Below are 19,985 nucleotides of genomic sequence, written 5' to 3'. Positions count from 1 at the left end.
CATTGTATGAGACAGACAAATATACATAATTTTAGACCTATCTGCTTGTAAATGGCTAAATGTTAGTTTAAAACAAAAGTTATTTGATATATTTGAACCATAAAACCGGCGTTCAGATATATCAGGAACAGTTATTAATTTTATACTGAAAAGCGGTTGTCATGAAGTTCATTTCCCGTTAGATATACTGCTCCCAGTATATATACAATTCGTCAAAAGGTCTTGCATACAGATTATTTTTATAAAATGAGGATAACGGTTTGAGTTCGAAATATATTTCGATACATTACCAGATAGAGTTAGGGTGATATTTCGCAGATTTATATCGTGTAATCATAGATTAATAGGCTAGGTAATCAAAGAAGATATTGTTCTTTATGTCAATGTCGAGTTTCAGATGGTTCCAATCTACTGCAGTGCGCACAAAAACAGAGCATTTGATCTGGTCGGTCTTACTGTTTGGAACTATGACCGCTCGTTTGTTGTTAAAGACTTGAAATAGGCTAAAGATGACTACCCGTAGTATGTAAATTTATAAGATTATAAATTCACTCACTGTTCTTCTTGGTTAGCATGTGTTTGTCTGTTTTTCTATTTTTTTATGACATGTATACTAATTAAATGATCTTGTATGGTAAAAAGTAAAATAACAAACAATATCGAACTCAAAGGAAAATTTAAATCGGAAAGATCCCCTTCAACATTCTTAATTAACTTGTCATACCGTGATGTGCACAATAACAAGCGAATCTTGCTAACTTAACACTGTTGGTTTTTGTTTTGTTTATTAGGATGTAATAAATTTTAGCAGTTTTCATTAACTACCGGAAATCTGAATAATCTATTGGTTTCTTTTTAACATTTCGATTTATTGTCGATACATCCAAGTTCGGGACGTTTTCTTCTTTTTGTCACTCTCGATTGGGAAATCCGCGGGAAAATACTCGGAACCTTCCAAGGGGTTTCCTCATTTTGAACTTTATGGATTGTCCCAATTGACCAATTAAAATACTCGTTTTAAATGAAAGGTCAAGGTATTTACCTTGGCAGCGTGTAATACCGGTTGTATGAATTTCGAATGAAGTGATTTCATTTATAAACTACTAATACCTCAACGCAAGATGTCATCTAAAAAGAGAGTATGCATTGTTGGATCTGGAAATTGGTAGGTGACAAAAAACAAATATAAGAGTTTAATCTATATCTCGTGGCAAAATTAAAAATGCTGAGTGTTGTCTCTCACTCTGGACTTTGCCCTGTCTTATAATTTATCATTTCAATAGTAAAATTTATAGTCCAAATAACTATGTCGTCATGCAAGGACGTGAATGTACGTGCTTGTGTCAAGGAAGGTTATTTTTATATTTTGCTGTGAAACCTTCCTGTGACCATGAAAAATGATGAGATATCTGGACCTATAAAATATATCAAAATAGAACAAAAACACCTTAGGCTTAGCACTGGCAGACAGCATGATTAACTTTAAAGCAAACTCACTCAGGCATGTGCTTAGAGTAATGTTAAAAATGTTGATTGTTTTCTGTAACTAGAGAAGAAGAAGATTATCTGTACTATATACTATAGACCGTGATCTCAGGGAGAGGTATACTGTACTGGTGATAGCAATACTTAAATGTGGGTCTCATGGGGGTCTAAGCGTGATGCGAGATTGCCGTTTTTTTGTAAACGTGACATGTGAAAGTCAAATTATTGTGCTGTGAAAATGGTAAATGAAGTCTAGCGGGATACGTGAAATTACAAAAAAATGAGAATTACTTATGTACATTGTGTAAGCGGGATATGGGAATCTGACAAAACAGTAAGCGGGATCTGGAATTAGAACCCCACAATGAGACCCCCTTGAAGTTGAATGCCAGTATTTTAGACTTTACTACCAAAGTATCAGTGTGATATGTCTATAACTACTATAAAGCTAAAAAAAAAAAATCAAATTTGGCCACGATCATCCATGATGTATCTAGCTGTAACTAAATGTTTGTCCAGTGATTTAGTCTACCAAAATATGATTAACACACTTCACTGACCAACATTACAAGAAAGGAGACTCAAAAGCAGATTAAATATGTTCCATAGAATAACAAACAATATATGGGAATCTGACAAAACAGTAAGCGGGATCTGGAATTAGAACCCCACAATGAGACCCCCTTGAAGTTGAATGCCAGTATTTTAGACTTTACTACCAAAGTATCAGTGTGATATGTCTATAACTACTATAAAGCTAAAAAAAAAAAATCAAATTTGGCCACGATCATCCATGATGTATCTAGCTGTAACTAAATGTTTGTCCAGTGATTTAGTCTACCAAAATATGATTAACACACTTCACTGACCAACATTACAAGAAAGGAGACTCAAAAGCAGATTAAATATGTTCCATAGAATAACAAACAACAAAATTGCCATACCACATACTGACATATTAATTAAAAGCCAATCAAACACCAGGTCTAGCCATGAATAAACATACCGACAAATTCGATGCAGCAAAGACAGTTACAAATTTTCATTTTTCTGCCAAACTATAAAAGACTGGAACAAATTACCTGAACCAATAGCCTGCAGCACCACTACTGAGTGCTTCAAGGAGAAACTCACTAGAGAGATGCTCCTTGACACTTACAAACACCTACATGTATAATATGTATCTTGTTTTTATCTTATACCAAAAATTAAAAATAAAAATTGAAAAATATTACTTACATATACATTTGTATTATAAAAATTGAAAAATTATTAAGAAATCAAAAATATATATTTTTAATCATTAACAATATTGTTATACCAGGCATGCGCCGGAAAGTAATCATCAACCAGTTGATGTTTTTCTGTATATAAAGAAGAAGAAGAATGTCACCAACATGTACAATGCTAAGAGTAAAATATAGGGGTAAAATGCCAGTATTGAATTTGTCTGTAAACTTGTCAACTATTATAGATATTGAAAATTTGAAGGATTTAATTTAGATCTAAGCTATTATCAATTATCCTATTGTCTGGAAACCTATAATTCAAGGAGAAGAAAATTTCAATAGCAGAAATTAACAGTATGATCAATCATAAATATTTTATATGCAAATGTAACTGGCATACAAGTATATTATATTTTTTTTGACAATACTGGCACACAAAAAAAAATAAAAATGTATTTCCAGTAATGTATTCAATACTGGTTTTCAAATATTGCATTTTCCGATTACAGGAGATCCAAATTTAAACATAAATCAATATCTTATGACAAAATGTACATGTTTTACATGCCAAGATATTCATTTGCTTACAGTGTCACATGTGTGTCCTACTCACCTGAGATGATATGGGTGTAATTTTATGAAAGAAAGGATTTTTCCTCGAAGGTGTTCTCTTACAATCACAAACTGTTCTTTAAAGACCTTCAAAATGCCAATATAACTGAAACCATGCAATGTTGTGATGATCATTTGTTTCCACAAGAAACATAAAAATTCACATAAATATTCCAAGAAATAGACAGGTTTTGAAGTGGTGGCTGAAGTCTTGTACTATCTAACCCAAAAAATATCTACCATGTCATCAGACAGAAATTAAAAGGTACATGCACATACATCAGTCAGAGCTCCGACATAAATAAGTCTGAATCTGCTTTTGACTCATAGAGGTCTAAATTTGTAAGTTTTAGGATTTGTCTCCCTTTAATGCAAGACAAAATACGACTTTAACAAGTAAAATATTGTTAAGCAAGAAATAATTGACCAGAATCAAAAAGTTGAAAATATCGACTTCTACAAGTCAATAAGTTATCAAAATTGGTTAACTTCAAGACCCAAGCATATTTATAAAAAGGTCATGCATCTAAATCAAATAATGACCACATTGAAAGACAATGCTTTTTCTTCTAAAGAAAAATATGAATGCATATGAGAGTCTTAAAAATCGGAGATAATGTTAATTAACCTTACAATGCAACCACCTGGAACCACACTTAATGAGGTAAAACATCTGTGTTAAGTAAGGATGTCCAATTAGATAATTAAATATAGATAGCTCAAGTCCTTGTGAACTCTCAGACAGGTTTTTGTTGTCATAGGTGATGTACTTTGGCCACAAAGTAAAATTAAGTTTTTTCATCAACATAAATAAACTTAAACTAGTCTAGAATTGAAAACACATTTTTAGCTCACCTGGCCCAAAGGGCCAAGTGAGCTTTTCCCATCACTTTGCGTCCGTCGTCCGTCGTCGTTAACTTTTACAAAAATCTTCTCCTCTGAAACTACTGGGCCAAATTAAACCAAACTTGGCCACAATCATCATTGGGGTATCTAGTTTAAAAAATGTGTCAGGTGACCTGGCTAACCAACCAAGATGGCCGCCATGGCTAAAAATAGAACATAGGGGTAAAATGCAGTTTTTGGCTTATAACTCAAAAACCAAAGCATTTAGAGCAAATCTGACATGGATAAAATTGTTTATCAGGTCAAGATCTATCTGCCCTGAAATTTTCAGATGAATCGGACAACCCGTTGTAGGGTTGCTGCCCCTGAATTGGAAATTTTAAGGAAATTTTGCTGTTTTCGGTTATTATCTTGAATATTATTAAAGATAGAGATAATTTGTATACAGCAATAATGTTCAGCAAAGTAAGATCTACAAAAAAGTCAACATGACCAAAATGGTCAGTTACCCTTTACGAGTTATTGCCCTTTATAGTCAATTTTTAACCATTTTTAGTAAATTTTTGTAATCTGTTACAAAAATTTTCTCCTCTTGACCTCTTAACATGCTTAAGGAGTTATTTCCCTTTATAGTCTATTTTTAACAATTTTCATAAATTTTGTAAGTTTTGTAAATTTTTACAAAAGATTTTAACTACTGGGATAGATTCATAGGTTCATTAGATAGAGATAATTGTAAGCCACAAGAATTTTGAGTAAGGTAAGCTCTACAAACGCATAGCCATCACCAAAACACAATTTTGTCATGAATCCATCTGTGTCCTTCGTTTATGATATGCACATAGACCAAGGTGAGTGACACAGGCTCTTTAGAGCCTCTAGTTTTAGGAGTTACTATTAATTAATTATTATATTAATTTTTTAACCATGACTATATGACATTTTATATTTTAATATTTTATGATGTATTTAAATGAGTAGTTATTGTTGCATACTCCAATAGAAATTTGAATTGAGATCATTTTTGGAATAAGGGAAAGGGAAAAGTGAGAAAAAAAATTGGGGTGGGGGTCAATTTTTTTTATCATTTCAGATTTCAGAATTAAAAAAAAAAAATCTTACAATATTTTTCCTTTGATAGGATTAATGTTCAACAGCATAGTAAATTGCTCAAAAGCAAAAAAAAATTAAGTTCATTAGACCTCATTCATTCTGTGTCAGAAACCTATGCTGTGTCAACTATTTTAAAATCACAATCCAAATTCAGAGCTGTATCCAGCTTGAATGTTGTGTCCATACTTGCCCCAACCGTTCAGGGTTCAACCTCTGCGGTCGTTTAAAGCTGCGCCCTGCAGAACATCTGGTTTTACCTTGGTTTGTTTTGCTTAACTGAGAAGCAACTTTTGTAGATGATGAAACATACAATAATTCAATATGTTAAGAATAGTATTTCTATTGTAGGGGGTCAGCTATAGCAAAAATAGTTGGTAACAATGTTGTTGAAAAATCCGACAAATTTGAAAGGGAAGTCAAAATGTGGGTGTTTGAAGAAATGATAAATGGCAGAAAGTTAACAGAAATTATAAACCAAGATCATGAAAATGTGAAGTACTTACCAGGTTTTAAACTTCCAGAGAATGTTGTAAGTATCTTGATGTTATTTTTGTATGCATTTTGTAAGCAATAAAAAATACCATTTTAAATGATGAAAATTTGACATCTACTTTAATCTTGGTACAGGCATCTATAATGTTTGCCACTGGACATTCAGCATTTTCTGCAAGCAACTTATTAATATTTTTATGCTAGATTATGATTTTTACATAGATTTTGTGGTTGCCTGCACTTAAACATACATTAAGTCCTAGGGACACATTTACTTATGTTTTTATACCCCCGCTTTGTAAAAGGGAGGTATACTGTTTTACTTCTGTCTGTCCTTCCGTCAGTCCATCAGTCTGTCAGTCAGTCCGTCCGCCCATGAATATTTTTCGTCACATTTTTCTCAGGAACTACACTACCAGGATTTCTGAAATTTGGTTTTAGGCTTGATATAAGTCAGCTATACTGTGTGATGCGTTTTCAGATTCATCACTCGACAACTTCCTGTTTACCGAACACTTGTATCATTTTTACACCTGATAGCCAAGTTGAAAATTTTTCGTCACATTTTTCTCAGGAACTGCACTACCAGGATTTCTGATATTTGGTTTCAGACTTGATATAAGTCAGCTATACCGTGTGATGTGTTTTCAGATTCATCACTCAACAACTTCCTGTTTACCGAACACATTTGGACAGGGGTATCATCTTCTGCTCACAGTTTCACTTGTTTTTTTATGTTTATCAAACATTTTATGTTGGGCAATTTATTTTTGATAAGTGTTTGCCCTTACTTTTGTCGATCATAATATATTGTAATATTATATCCTCTTATATAACTACTGTCAAATTATAATGAGGACAATTCTTAACTCAGTGTGAGTTCACCTGGCTTTGAAATAATCAACTAATCTCCCACATTTGAGGTGGGCATGTTACCAGAAGACAATAGTGGCAGTTGATAAATTTTATGTGAAAAGTCCTTGTAGAGAAAGGAATGCAAGACATTTGTATTTGCAATAACTTTATACAGATTATCTGATTAGTTAATAGAATGCACTAATGATTTTCTTTGCAGGTTGCCATCCCCGATGTAAAAGATTCTGCAGAAGGAGCAGACATCATAATCTTTGTTCTACCTCATCAGTTTGTTAGAGGAGTATGTAAACAACTTAAAGGAAAAGTCAATGAAGGTGCTATAGCTGTCTCTCTTATCAAGGTAAATATTAACTCAAAATTATGTACCGTTTTTGTACACTTGTAAAAAAACATATTTTGTTAGAACAGTGCAAACCATATAAACAAAACTTTGTTTTTGATGAATTAACCAATCAGTAACTTTGTAGAGAAAAACTTAAACATTAAGGTTATATGGCGTACATGTAATGGAATAATGTTCTACTTATCTGCATCCTGATAAAGATGAGTTGTAGTGTGTAATCAGATTTTACATCTACAGTGAAGCCACATCCTGTTTGCTGATAGTGTTGATATTTTACACTCATTGTACTAGGAAGATTTATGTCAAAGTTTTCTTGGCGTTAAATAAAGGGAATGATTAGTTACATAGTATGCTTTAGTATCATGTTATCTATTTTCCATTGAATGCAGCGACACAGGTCTGACCTTGTTATGGCTTAAGTCTTTTGGTTTTTTTGTAAATAGATTAATGCAATCTCAATTTTCATTCATTTAAGATTTAGTATAGTAATACAAGCTTGTTTTGTAGGGTTTTGATGTGGCAGAAGGTGGCGGTATTCTACTTATATCCACAGTGATTAGGAACGAGCTAGGAATACCATGTGCAGCTCTGATGGGAGCAAATATTGCTAATGAAGTGGCAATGGAAAATTACTGTGAAGCTACTATTGGTAAAGTTTTTTCTCAAGTCATTGGTTTCCTGGTTATATCTAGATTCCATTATTGTTATAACACTTAGAAAAGACAAAACAAGGAATACAAAAAATATTGGAGAGAGCAACATATGATACCAATCTCCAACGCAAAAGTCACAACTTCTCAAAAAATAAAATAAGACTCAGGGTTCTCGCTAAGGATTTTTGAAAGCGAGTCCAGGGGCTCTTCATTTTTGGCCATGATGAGTCCAACAGCAAGAAGAAAATATTTTATAGCAATACAATGTAATATTTTAGTCTCCATATCCTAACAGAGCAATGAAATGACATTAAATTCATATCACTTTTAAACTTTTGCTATAAATGATGATATTTGTGTTTTATTTGTGTTAAGTTTATATAAAATATTTCAATCTTGATGCATCTGTGGACTCACCAGTTTTGAAAATGGTGAGTCCAGACAGATTTTGATGAGTCCAGAACTCATGTAAATCCAATCAATTATGAGCCTGTCCTAAGTAAGAAGCCTGTTGTTGAGTTGTTTTAGTTAGTTAATGTCTGTCATACATGTATTTATTTTTCATAAATTGTTTTGGTATAAATTAAGCCGTATGAATGCCTATAATAGCTTACATCCATTTCAATATGAACTTGAGTGGATAGTTGTCTCTATGTCTCGTATATTGCTATGGTGCTGTCGTCATCTGGGTCGTTGTCCGAAGACACATTTGGTTTCCGGACAATAACTTTTTTCTTAAATGGTAGAACCTTAAACAGACATAGACATTTTTTTTGCCTTATGTAAAGGAAATCATATCTAAAAGCAGGTAGTAATCTGGATTGTTTATTTCTCCAGCCGGTTCTAGTATTTGTTTGCTTTATTTACAGGTTGTAGGGACACAAAGTATGGTCCACTACTTAAAGAAATGTTTCAGACAAACTATTTCAGGATAGTTGTGATTGAAGATGAAACTACAGTTGAAGTCTGTGGTGCTTTAAAAGTAGGTATGAGTTTATTAAATGATCATCATTCTGATGTATTGTTTAAAAACAAATTATACACTAGCTTAAGCGTAAGCATAGAAAAAAATCCAGAATAAAACTAACCGCCATGAATTAATTTTGTAAAAAAATGTGCCGATATAAAAACAAAATCCATGCTGACATTTTTACTGTTTGGAATATGGCCATTACACGTGACCAATTTTGAATATGCAGAAACAGCCAAAAAGAGATTTGGTTCCATAAGATGAGTAAGGCTCAGACAGATATTTTTTTATAATTCTATATGAGAATTTGATTATCACAAAATCCAAAATGTTTTAATACCCACTTAGGCAATGTTTTTGGGGAAATATATATTTACTATAAAAATTACCCTGTATGTCTATCCATCTATCAGTTTTTCTTGTAAGTGCAACTTCAAATTCGATCAACAGATATTGATGAAACTTTACTCAGCTGTAGAATAATTGCAAACGATGTGCTCAAAGTAAATATTTTTGGTTCTACATAATAAAGGGGAGATAATTCAATTTACTTACTTTATAGTATTGCAATTTTCTGTTCACCATTCCTGCGCTAAACTTGTAATTTAATTTGTTGTGGTTGGGGCTTTTATGTCAATGAAAACATTCTTCTGATAATTTTAGATATAACATAGCTATAGCCATTAACTTGTTTGGACTGTTTTTGGAAGAGGGTCTAAATATGTAGATTCTGAAGCATTAAGCTTAATCATATTTTGTAGTTTAAAGTTATAACAATTTAGGCTCCCGCAAATCTTATAAACACTTAAAAGATGGTATTATCTCCCAAATATCAAGTAGTAAATGAGGTCTATTAAAGATTGTTTTATGTTGCTGTGTAGCAGGCATGATATAACTTATAGTTTAATCTAACATTTCAGAACATTGTGGCAGTTGGTGCTGGTTTTGCTGATGGTTTAGGGTATGGAGATAACACTAAGGCAGCTGTAATCAGATTAGGACTTATGGAAATGGTTAAATTCTGTGAAGTTTTTTACCCAGGTATGCAATATGCTCTGGCATGTATTTACATTGCTTGATTGCAATTTGGATTACAAGTAAGATATTTTAGTATCTTACAATGCACACTGTCTTTACAATTGTTGATTATTATGTCAGTTGTTAGTTACAGTGAATTAAATTAAAAGTAATGGTATTTTAGATGATATATACCTCCTATAATAGAAATAGGTTATTAAAAATATTGAAGTTTATAGCTCAATAGTCAATGTAGATAACATGGTTTTATGATTAGAACAATTTTATTTACACTCAAGTATCATTTACCTTTTTATGTGTCACAGCAATATTTATGCTTCAGATTTTATTTGGCTTTTTAAAGAGAGTTAATGAATTTCAATGTTACAGAAGTCACTATTAACACCTACATAAAATAAATCAAGATGCTGACCTTAGTAGGATAGTTTACTGTTGATCATTGACCTTGAGCATGAAGTCAAGGTCAAATTAACTCTTATAGACATTCATGCATACTGTACAATGATTGAGAAGAAATCGAGCTGACATATTCTTCAATAATTTGACAAACTGCTGAAAGCAGGAAAAATTCATGTTGAGAATTTGACAATGAAATAAGGCAGAAAGATGTATACAAATTGATTTCGTAGACTAAAAATAATTAAACTTTAGCTGAAAATAAGTAAGAAAAATTCAACTGCTCACTGAACAAAGAATATGGTGAAAGGCAGATGACTCCTGTTACAGCTTACAAAGATTTTTAGATCTTAAATAAAGTTGAATCAGATTCAGAATATTACATCTTTCAGTGCCTCATGATAATCATATTCAAATTACCAGCATTATTTTATGCTGAATATTGAACATGAAAAAAAATAATGTCAATACTAAATTATGATCAAGCTTCTCTTAAAATACTTGTTGTTTCTGGGTTGTGCACAATTTCTTTCCACAATGGAAAAAATTATGAAATCTGCATTTAAAGAATAGTAGAATCTATCTTATCTTTGAATGCAGAAAGTGTTTAACAATGCATTTACAATAGTTTTACAATACAGTAATGTTACTGAACTATTATATTACTTCTTATCAAGCTACTGATTCAAGTAAGTATACTTGCACATTTGATTGGTTCAATAAAGGTAGAATGGGATTTATTCTGTTCTTTACCATTCTAAATGATGGCCACCATACAACATATCCTTATGTTTATATTGCTTGTATTAACATGCATGATTTACAATTTATAATTTGTATTACTTTTTAAATTAACATTGCCTCACAGCAAAATGAATTGTATGACTAGCTGAGAAGTATATTTGCTGCATATGAGTTGGAGTATATTTCTCCACTTTATAGCTTTAGCTTTCATGTAGGTTCTTCATATATTATCTTATGAAGCTTTGCACAATGCTTGGTGATAGGTAGTGACTACTTTAATATAGGATTAAGAGATGAGTATGAAAGAATGGTGGATGAAAAAAATAGATTATTTTTAACGAGAAATTTAGATTGAAAGCACAATGAAAGAAATCAAATAATAGTTCTTTCCGTTTTTAAATGCTTGAAGGAAATTCCCCAGTCCAAATTTTGCAGACCAACTTTGAATAAAAAGAGGCAGAAATTGTACCTGTCCTTTTTATACGACCGCAAAAAATTGGTTGTATATCGGTATGACGTCGTCGTCGTCCAAAGACATTTGGTTTTCGCACTCTAACTTTAGTTTAGGAATTAGGGGCAAACAAAGAAAAGGTCCCAGAGAAGCATTTTTCTTGGTTTTTACACAATAACTTTAGTATAAGTGAATAGAAATCTATGAAATTTTAACACAAGGTTAATGACCACAAAAGTAAGGTTGGGATTGATTTTGGGAGTTTTGGTCCCAACAGTTTAGGAATTAGGGGCCAAAAGGGTCTAAAATTAAACTTTGTTTGATTTCATCAAAAAATGAATCGTTATGGTTTTTTGATATGCCGAATCTAACCTTGTATTTAGATTTTTAATATTTGGTCCTGTTTTCAAATTGGTCTACATTAAGGTCCAAAATTAAACTTAGTTTGATTTTAACAAAAATTGAATTCTTGGGGTTCTTTGCTATGCTGAATCTAAACATGTACTTAGATTTTTGATTATGGGCCCAGTTTTCAAGTTGGTCCAAATCTGGGTCCAAAATTAAACTTTGTTTGATTTCAACAAAAAATGAATATATGGGGTTTTTCAATATGCTGAATCTAACCATGTATTTAGATTTTTAATATTTGGGCCCGGTTATCAAATTGGTCCACATTGAGGTCTATAGGGTCTAAAATTGAACATTATTTGATTTCATCAAAAAATGAATTCTTGGGGTTCTATGATATGCTGTATCTAACCATGTATTTAGATTTTGGATATTGGACCATAATAGGTAAATGTCCAATTTAAAATTTTCAAGTTTTTAAGTTTAAGTTCTTAGACCACATTCATTCTGTGTCAGAAACCTATGTTGTGTCAACTATTTAATCACAATCCAAATTCAGAGCTGTATCAAGCTTAAATGTTGTGTCCATACTTGCCCCAACTGTTCAGGGTTCAACCTCTGCGTTCGTTTAAAGCTGCGCCCTGCGGGGCATCTGGTTACTAATTGGTACTGCCAATATAAATAGAAAGATGTTATATAACTTAAAATCAGAATGCCCGGCTTCTCAAGAAAAATGATACCCAGTGTACAACATGTCTATAATAACTCTGTTATCACAATTTTGCATGCTTTTTACATGCTTTTTTACATGCAACAAAAATAAGTTTTAGTTATATAATTCACACTCAAGTTATCTAATTTCTCACTTCAAGTAATACAGCTTCTCCTAGTAAAAAATACCTATTTTTAGACAATGCATGCTCTTGAAATTCTGGTTGTTGTGAATTATTCAAGTTCCAGTTTAGTCTGTTTTATATTCTTTTATTTGGTAAATGTTTAAGCGCCACTTTATGTAACAATAGGCCTGCAAGGTCTTCACTTGCTGAAGTCCTTGTATAGCATTGACTCTGATTAAAACTTACGAAAACATTGAAGACATTCTTGAGTTCTTTATCATCAACATGTTCAAAACACTGGTCTTTGCAAACATTTAATACCTCCTGTTTTACATCAACTTCTACAATCCTCTTCATTTCAAAGGAGCACAAATGGTTCAGCTCATTCATCGGAATCAATTACGAATAATCTCAATATGTCCAAAATCATTTCACACAGATTTTTTGTTTTCATATCGTTTAGTTCCTCATTTTGAGGCACAGTAGCTATATAGAGAAATTGACTCAGATATACATGATATTTCTTGTTTCCTTAAATCATTATATAAACAATAAGAAATTATCTGAATATGTCTAATTTTAAGCAGTTTTATGAAAACCAGCCTTTTTGTGTGTAAAGAATAAGTTACGGGATAAGTTTCCTCCCCTAAAAGGAGACATATACAACAGTTGAAGCTGCATCAGTATTTTACATGATTTTAAGCATTAAATGTGATAAAATATATATATGTGAGTCTTCTATATTGCAGAGTCTCAACAAGGGACATTTTTGGAAAGTTGTGGAGTAGCTGACTTAGTAACAACATGTTATGGAGGTAGAAACAGAAAAGTAGCAGAAGCATTTGTTAAAACAGGAAAGGTATGTAAGACAAATCAAGTTTTAGAAATGAAATGCCCAAATTGACTATTAAAAAAAGACAATGGCATTGTGAGAACAAAAACTGCTAAAAAATATGCATATGTCCTATCTCCCAGTAGTCATGGCATACAGTATACCATAGATATAGGAAGATGTGGTGTGAGTGCCAATGAGACAACTCTCAATCCAAATAACTATTTAAAAAAAAAAGAAGAAAAAAAAAAGGTAAACCATTATAGGTCAATGTACGGCCTTCAACACAGAGCCTTGGCTCACACCGAACAACAAGTTATAAAGGGCCCCAAAATTACTAGTGTAAAACCATTCAAACGGGAAAACTAACGGTCTAATCTATATAAAAAAACCGAGAAACACGTATAAATTACATAAACAAACGACAACTACTGTACATCAGATTCCTGTCTTAGGACAGGTGCAAACATTTGAATGTAATAGAAAAGTGGGATATGTCTGCCCTGTCATTCTGTCCTTTCCTCAAACAAATACTTCTGTCACACTTTCTCAGGTACTACTTATCAGAATGATGTCATATTTGCTCAGCAGCTTCACATTTATGAGTTTGAACATTTAACTTTTATCCTCAATCAGTCAGTGTAAAACTTGCAAATTTCTGTAAAAAAATACATGAGCTACAATTAAGATAACTTTGTTAATTTTATAATGACTTTATCTTATGATCGGGTAAAAAACAAATAAACTATTAAAATAGAAACATTCCATCATATTGATTGCAACACAAATTCATTATGATCTAGGTTGGAGTCTTTTTCACATATACATACCGGTAAAGAGAAAATGACTGCATATAGGGTTTGGAAAGCAGAGTTGGTTATGATCTATGTTTATTTGCAGAGTATAGAAGAACTAGAGAAGGAAATGTTAAATGGTCAGAAATTACAAGGTCCACCTACAGCATTTGAAGTGAATTACATGTTAAAGAATAAAAATATGGAGGAAAGGTTAGTTTATGTGGTAATATGGATTCTCAAATGATGTGTGACAATTTGCAGAGATAAAATAAATGTTTACAACATGGAGATTCATATAGTCTATGATGTTTATGGTAACAGAAAGATAATTTTCATAGATGGATATACCTCTCATTTTCTATCTATTAATTTATTATTCTATTAATTTTACCTTCGCCCCAAAAGGAGGGGAGAGCGGATAGGGTACAATTTTTGTATATAAATAAGGCCGTTAGTTTTCTCGTTTGAATTGTATTACATTGTCATATTGAGGCCTTTTATAGCTGACTATGTTGTATGGGCTTTACTCATTGTTGAAGGCCGTATGGTGACCTATACTTGTTAATGTCTGTGTCATTTTAGTCTCTTGTGAACAGTTGTCTCATTGGCAATCATACCACATCTTTTTATGGCCCCTCAATGAAGTTGTCGGTGCCATATAGTTTTACCCTTGTCCGAAATTCCATAATTCCGTCATTCCATAACCAACCATTACACAGAGTTATTTTCTAAAAGCCTTCAGAAATTAGGCTGATTTTTGGTATGTGAGTTAACAATGATGAGTTACAGATCAAGTTTAAGTTTCAATCCGCTCCGCAATTTTTTGTTGAAATTACGGGCTTTGGACTTTGATAAATTGTTGAAAATCACAGTTATACAGACTTTTTTTCCAAACGCTTTCAGATATTGGGCTGATTTTTGGTATGTGAGTTACAGATCAAGTTTAAGTTTTGTTCCGCTTCGCTAATTTTTGCCAAAATTAAGGGTTTACAACTTTGAAAATTGTTGAAAATCACAGATTACAGACTTTTTTTCTATATGCCTCCAGATTTTGAGCTGATTTTTTATATGTGAGACTACCATCATGTTTGTGTTCACATGTGTTAGTGAAATTGCAGATTTTTCAACTTTTTGAGACGGCGCCATTCGTGTCGCTTTGACACATCTAGTTTATATAAAGTCTGTTAATTCACCCAATAAAATATTGGTCAATTTTCCAAGTACCACAATTTTAGAGCTTTCTAAGTATTTATATCAATCATCATGTGATATATCTATACTGTGTAATGCATTTGCAGATTCATCACTCATCCACTTCATGTTCACCAAATACTCTTACACATAATAGGCTTGAATAGAATAAAATTAGGAACTAAATATCAGACCTTTTTGAAATTGGGTATTAAGCTTCATGTGACCAATTAAGCATGGTTCATTTTGACATCCTGGGGTAATCTACTATCTATATACTTAATACATGTATATTCATTCATACAATGGCCATGTAAAAGAAAAGTTTACTAGGGGCACCTCCTTTGTTCTCAAATGCCATGTTATATGCCATGGGATATATTTTGACATCCATGGCTCATCAACTTCCTGTTTACAGAATACGTCATTGGTGAACAATAGCTCCAAGTCACCTTTTAAATAGAAATTTGTATGCAAAGACATAAATTTTTAAAATTATGTAAATATAGCAACATTGTCTCTCCTTGTTATACATAGACATAAAAAAAGAACACTGACCTTAAATTCATATGAAATGAGTGACTGGTGAAAAATAATGTTTATCCAATTCTTGAAAATGCATGTATATATCATTAACTTAGTCTTCTGTGCAAGATTTTATCATTTTTTACGCATTCTTATCGTATAATCGTCAATTTTTTTCTCTCTCAGTCTGTTGTGATATGAAAATATGGCAGCTAATAAATTGTCGTGTTTTGAAGACGTAGTTTACTGATTGTCGCCTTATGGTAAACTATCAACAAAGAAGCATGGGTATTGAGCACGTGTATAACTAGAAGCAAATAATTAAAAAAAAAGTAAATTCTTCTTGTATAATGAAAACTAGCTATTTAATTATAAAAAAAACATATGCATCATTTTTATACGACCGCAAAAAATTTAATTTTTTGGTCGTATATTGCTATCACGTTGGCGTCGTCGTCCTGCGTCGTCGTCGTCCGAATACTTTTAGTTTTCGCACTCTAACTTAAGTAAAAGTGAATAGAAATCAATGAAATTTTAACACAAGGTTTATGACCACAAAAGGAAGGTTGGGATTGATTTTGGGAGTTTTGGTCCCAACATTTTAGGAATTAGGGGCCAAAAAGGGCCCAAATAAGCATTTTCTTGGTTTTCGCACTATAACTTTAGTTTAAGTGAATAGAAATCTATGAAATTTTGACACAAGGTTTATGACCACAAAAGGAAGGTTGGGATTGATTTTGGGAGTTTTGGTTCCAACAGTTTAGGAAATAGGGGCCAAAAAAGGGCCCAAATAAGCGTTATTCTTGGTTTTCGCACAATAACTTTAGTATAAGTAAATAGAAATCAATGAAATTTTAGCACAAGGTTTATGACCACAAAAGGAAGGTTGGGATTGATTTTTGGAGTTGAGGTCACAACAGTTTATGAATTAGGGGCCAAAAAGGGGCCCAAATAAGCCTTATTTTTGGTTTTTGCACCATAACTTTAGTATAAGTAAATAGAAATCTATGATATTTAATCACAAGGTTTATGACCATAAAAGAAAGGTTGGGTTTGATTTTGGGAGTTTTGGTCCTAACAGTTTAGGAATAAGGGGCCCAAAGGGTCCAAAATTGAACTTTGTGTGATTTCATCAAAAATTGAATAATTGGGGTTCTATGATATGCCGAATCTAACTATGTATGTAGATTCTTAATTTTTGGTCCCGTTTTCAAATTGGTCTACATTAAGGTCCAAAGGGTCCAAAATTAAACTTAGTTTGATTTTAACAAAAATTGAATCCTTGGGGTTCTTTGATATGCTGAATTTAAAAATGTACTTAGATTTTTAATTATTGGCCTAGTTTTCAAGTTGGTCCAAATGGGGGTCCAAAATTAAACTTTGTTTGATTTCATCAAAAATTGAATAAATGGGTTCTTTGATATGCCAAATCTAACTGTGTATGTAGATTCTTAATTTTTGGTCCAGTTTTCAAAAATTTTCAGAAATATTCAATTGCACAGTATTGCACAATAGCAAGAAATATCTAATTGCACAATATTGTGCAATAGCAATTAATTTTCAATTGCACAGTATTGCACAATAGCAAGAAATATCTAATTGCACAATATTGTGCAATAGCAATTAATTTTTAATTGGAGTTATCTTTCTTTGTATAGAATAGTAGTTGATAATATATGTTGGAAATTTGCCAGACATGACTATGATGTCATTTTCTATTTTTATTTGCCAATAACTTTATGTAAATAACTTCATTGGAAATTTGCCAATATAAAATGTTGCTGATGAAGCTTTTTTTCCTTATCTTATCTAAAATGTTTTTAGATAATGTATGTTGAACATTTGCCAGACATGACTATGATGTCATTTTCTATTTTTATTTGCCAATAACTTTATGTAAATAACTTCATTGGAAATTTGCCAATATAAAATGTTGCTGATGAAGTTTTTTTTATTGTTTTATACAATAAACAATGTATATTCACTTTTACTACCAACCAATCTTTACCATTCAGTAATAACAAGCACTTTATTTTACATTTTAATATTTTATGATGTATTTAAAAGAGTAGTTATTGTTGCAAACTCCATTAGAAATTTGAATTGATATCAGTTTTGGAAAAAGGGAAATGGGGATGTGAAAAAAAAGGGGGGGGGGTTAAATTTTTCTCATTTCAGATTTCATAAGTAAAAAGAAAATTTCTTCAAACATTTTTTTGAGAGGATTAATATTCAACAGCATAGTGAATTGCTCAAAGGCAAAAAAAAAACTTAAGTTCATTAGACCACATTCATTCTGTGTCAGAAACCTATGCTGTGTCAACTATTTAATTTTAGATTTAAAAAGTTTGCAGAAGAAATCTTTAATTGATTTGTAAAATCTTGACATTTGTTTTGTGTAAAAAAAACCATGTAATGTCAAAAATTTGATCACAATCCAAATTCAGAGCTGTATCACGCTTGAATGTTTTGTCCATACTTGCCCCAACTGTTCAGGGTTCGACCTCTGCCGTCGTATAAAGCTGCGCCCTGCGGAGCTCCTGGTTTATTTTTATTGAAGTTTTATATGACTTTAAAAAATCTTCTTTATTTTGCAGGTTTCCATTATTTACAGCTATCCATAGAATATGTAAAAAAGAGACAGATGTTAAACAATTCATGGACTGTCTAAAGAACCATCCAGAACATATGTGATTATCAAGAGATTGCTTCGGCTAAAGGGGGGGATACTTAGGAGAGTTTACTGGGATTGTATATGCATTTTCAGCAATGAATATTGGCTCATTCAGAAAAATGTCAGGGTACTTTATACCTTCTTCAGCAAATTTTATATTACGCAAAGGGTAGTAAACGAAAAAAAAAATACATCACAATTTTTTTACGCAAAGGGTAGTCAATGAAAAAAAAACCCACTTGTAATCATAAATATATGTAAACTTCTGAATTGCAGGCAAAAAATAAATACAGCAGAAACATATGTTGTATAGGAAACAATAATTATGAAAATAACTACTGTTTTAACTTGTGTCGCTTTTGTATTATGTAACCAAATAAATATTTTCCATTTGGGGTTTTTAAGAGCTTCAGTCTTTTAATATGATCATTGTGCCATAAATGTGGGTAGGAAAGGTAAATTGAATGGGATAAAAGTAGTAATGAATTTATTGTACATATAAACAGTTAAGTTATTGGGGATTCTTTTTTGGATTGGACATTATATATCCAGGAAACAATGATTTACTTCTATATCATTTCATTCAGCACTAACCAAACTTGCTTTAGAAAACTGTTACATAAATGTTATGTAAAAATCTTGTTTACACTCTCAATCATTGTTTTGTTATAACTTAATGTGTATTTATTATATATTTTTAATTGTGTTAAAATGTTAATAGTTTTGCGGATCTGATGAATTTACAGCATTATTTTAGATAGGTTCTTTTGAAATTTGATAACTTAATTGAGTACGTGAATATTTGCATAAAATTTTATTGAAGAATGGATCAATTTTATTGTGATTTTACTCTTGTACACTCTCAAGTTTGTAAAGTTCCATAAACTAATATATAGTTATATATAGTAGTGTATACTTGAATATGTAATAAAATTGTATGCATGTTAAACAATTCTTGCAGTACTGAAAACTAAATAGCCAAATATTTGAATTAATAGTCATACATTGCCTTGAAATCCAAACTTGAATTGAATTATTACATATATTCAGGTACCATTAATACCAGAAATAAAATATAAAACCTTGCTTGTTCATTAATAGAACCTTGCTTGTTTGTTATTAAACAAAAAAAAACTTATTTTTGTTTGCAGAAAATATTAATAAAATGAAAAATGCAATCATGTTTTCTAGGTCTACTGTTCAAATGTACCTGGTATTTGATAACTCTAGTCCCATGCATTATGGCAGGCAGAAAAAACTTTAATATATTTAATATTTGTCATTTAAAGGATATTTTATCAGGTGTAACAATTATACTGCAGTGTAATATTTGTAGATCATGACATACTTTATTACTTTCAGTCAATTGTCAATCAAATACATTTATGATCTTTTTTTCTTTTTTTGAAATAAAAATTATAAATCAGTGAAATCTAACCTTTACTTGTTAGTTGGTATGAAAAACTTGTAAACATTTTTACATGTCTATATAAACTAGATGTGTCAAAACGATACGAATGGGCCCCGTCTCAAA

General features: G+C 31.6%; 1 protein-coding gene across 1 annotated transcript; it reads left to right on the top strand.

Moving 5' to 3' along the window:
- The first annotated feature begins 1,009 nt into the window (after positions 1 to 1,009).
- LOC139513126 (glycerol-3-phosphate dehydrogenase [NAD(+)], cytoplasmic-like) lies at positions 1,010 to 19,883 on the top strand. Its single transcript, XM_071301352.1, has 9 exons — positions 1,010 to 1,165; positions 5,634 to 5,814; positions 6,853 to 6,993; positions 7,504 to 7,645; positions 8,519 to 8,631; positions 9,540 to 9,660; positions 13,182 to 13,291; positions 14,165 to 14,271; positions 18,375 to 19,883. Exons 1-9 carry the CDS (start codon positions 1,122 to 1,124, stop codon positions 18,469 to 18,471), a joined length of 1,056 nt encoding a protein of 351 aa, XP_071157453.1. The 5' UTR covers positions 1,010 to 1,121; the 3' UTR covers positions 18,472 to 19,883.
- Positions 19,884 to 19,985: the final 102 nt, after the last annotated feature.

Source organism: Mytilus edulis, chromosome 2 (assembly GCF_963676685.1).
Source record: "Mytilus edulis chromosome 2, xbMytEdul2.2, whole genome shotgun sequence".
Classification (NCBI taxonomy): Eukaryota; Metazoa; Mollusca; class Bivalvia; order Mytilida; family Mytilidae; genus Mytilus; species Mytilus edulis.
The sequence above is the reverse complement of the archived record's forward strand: the minus strand, read 5'-3'. Positions and strand labels throughout refer to the sequence as shown.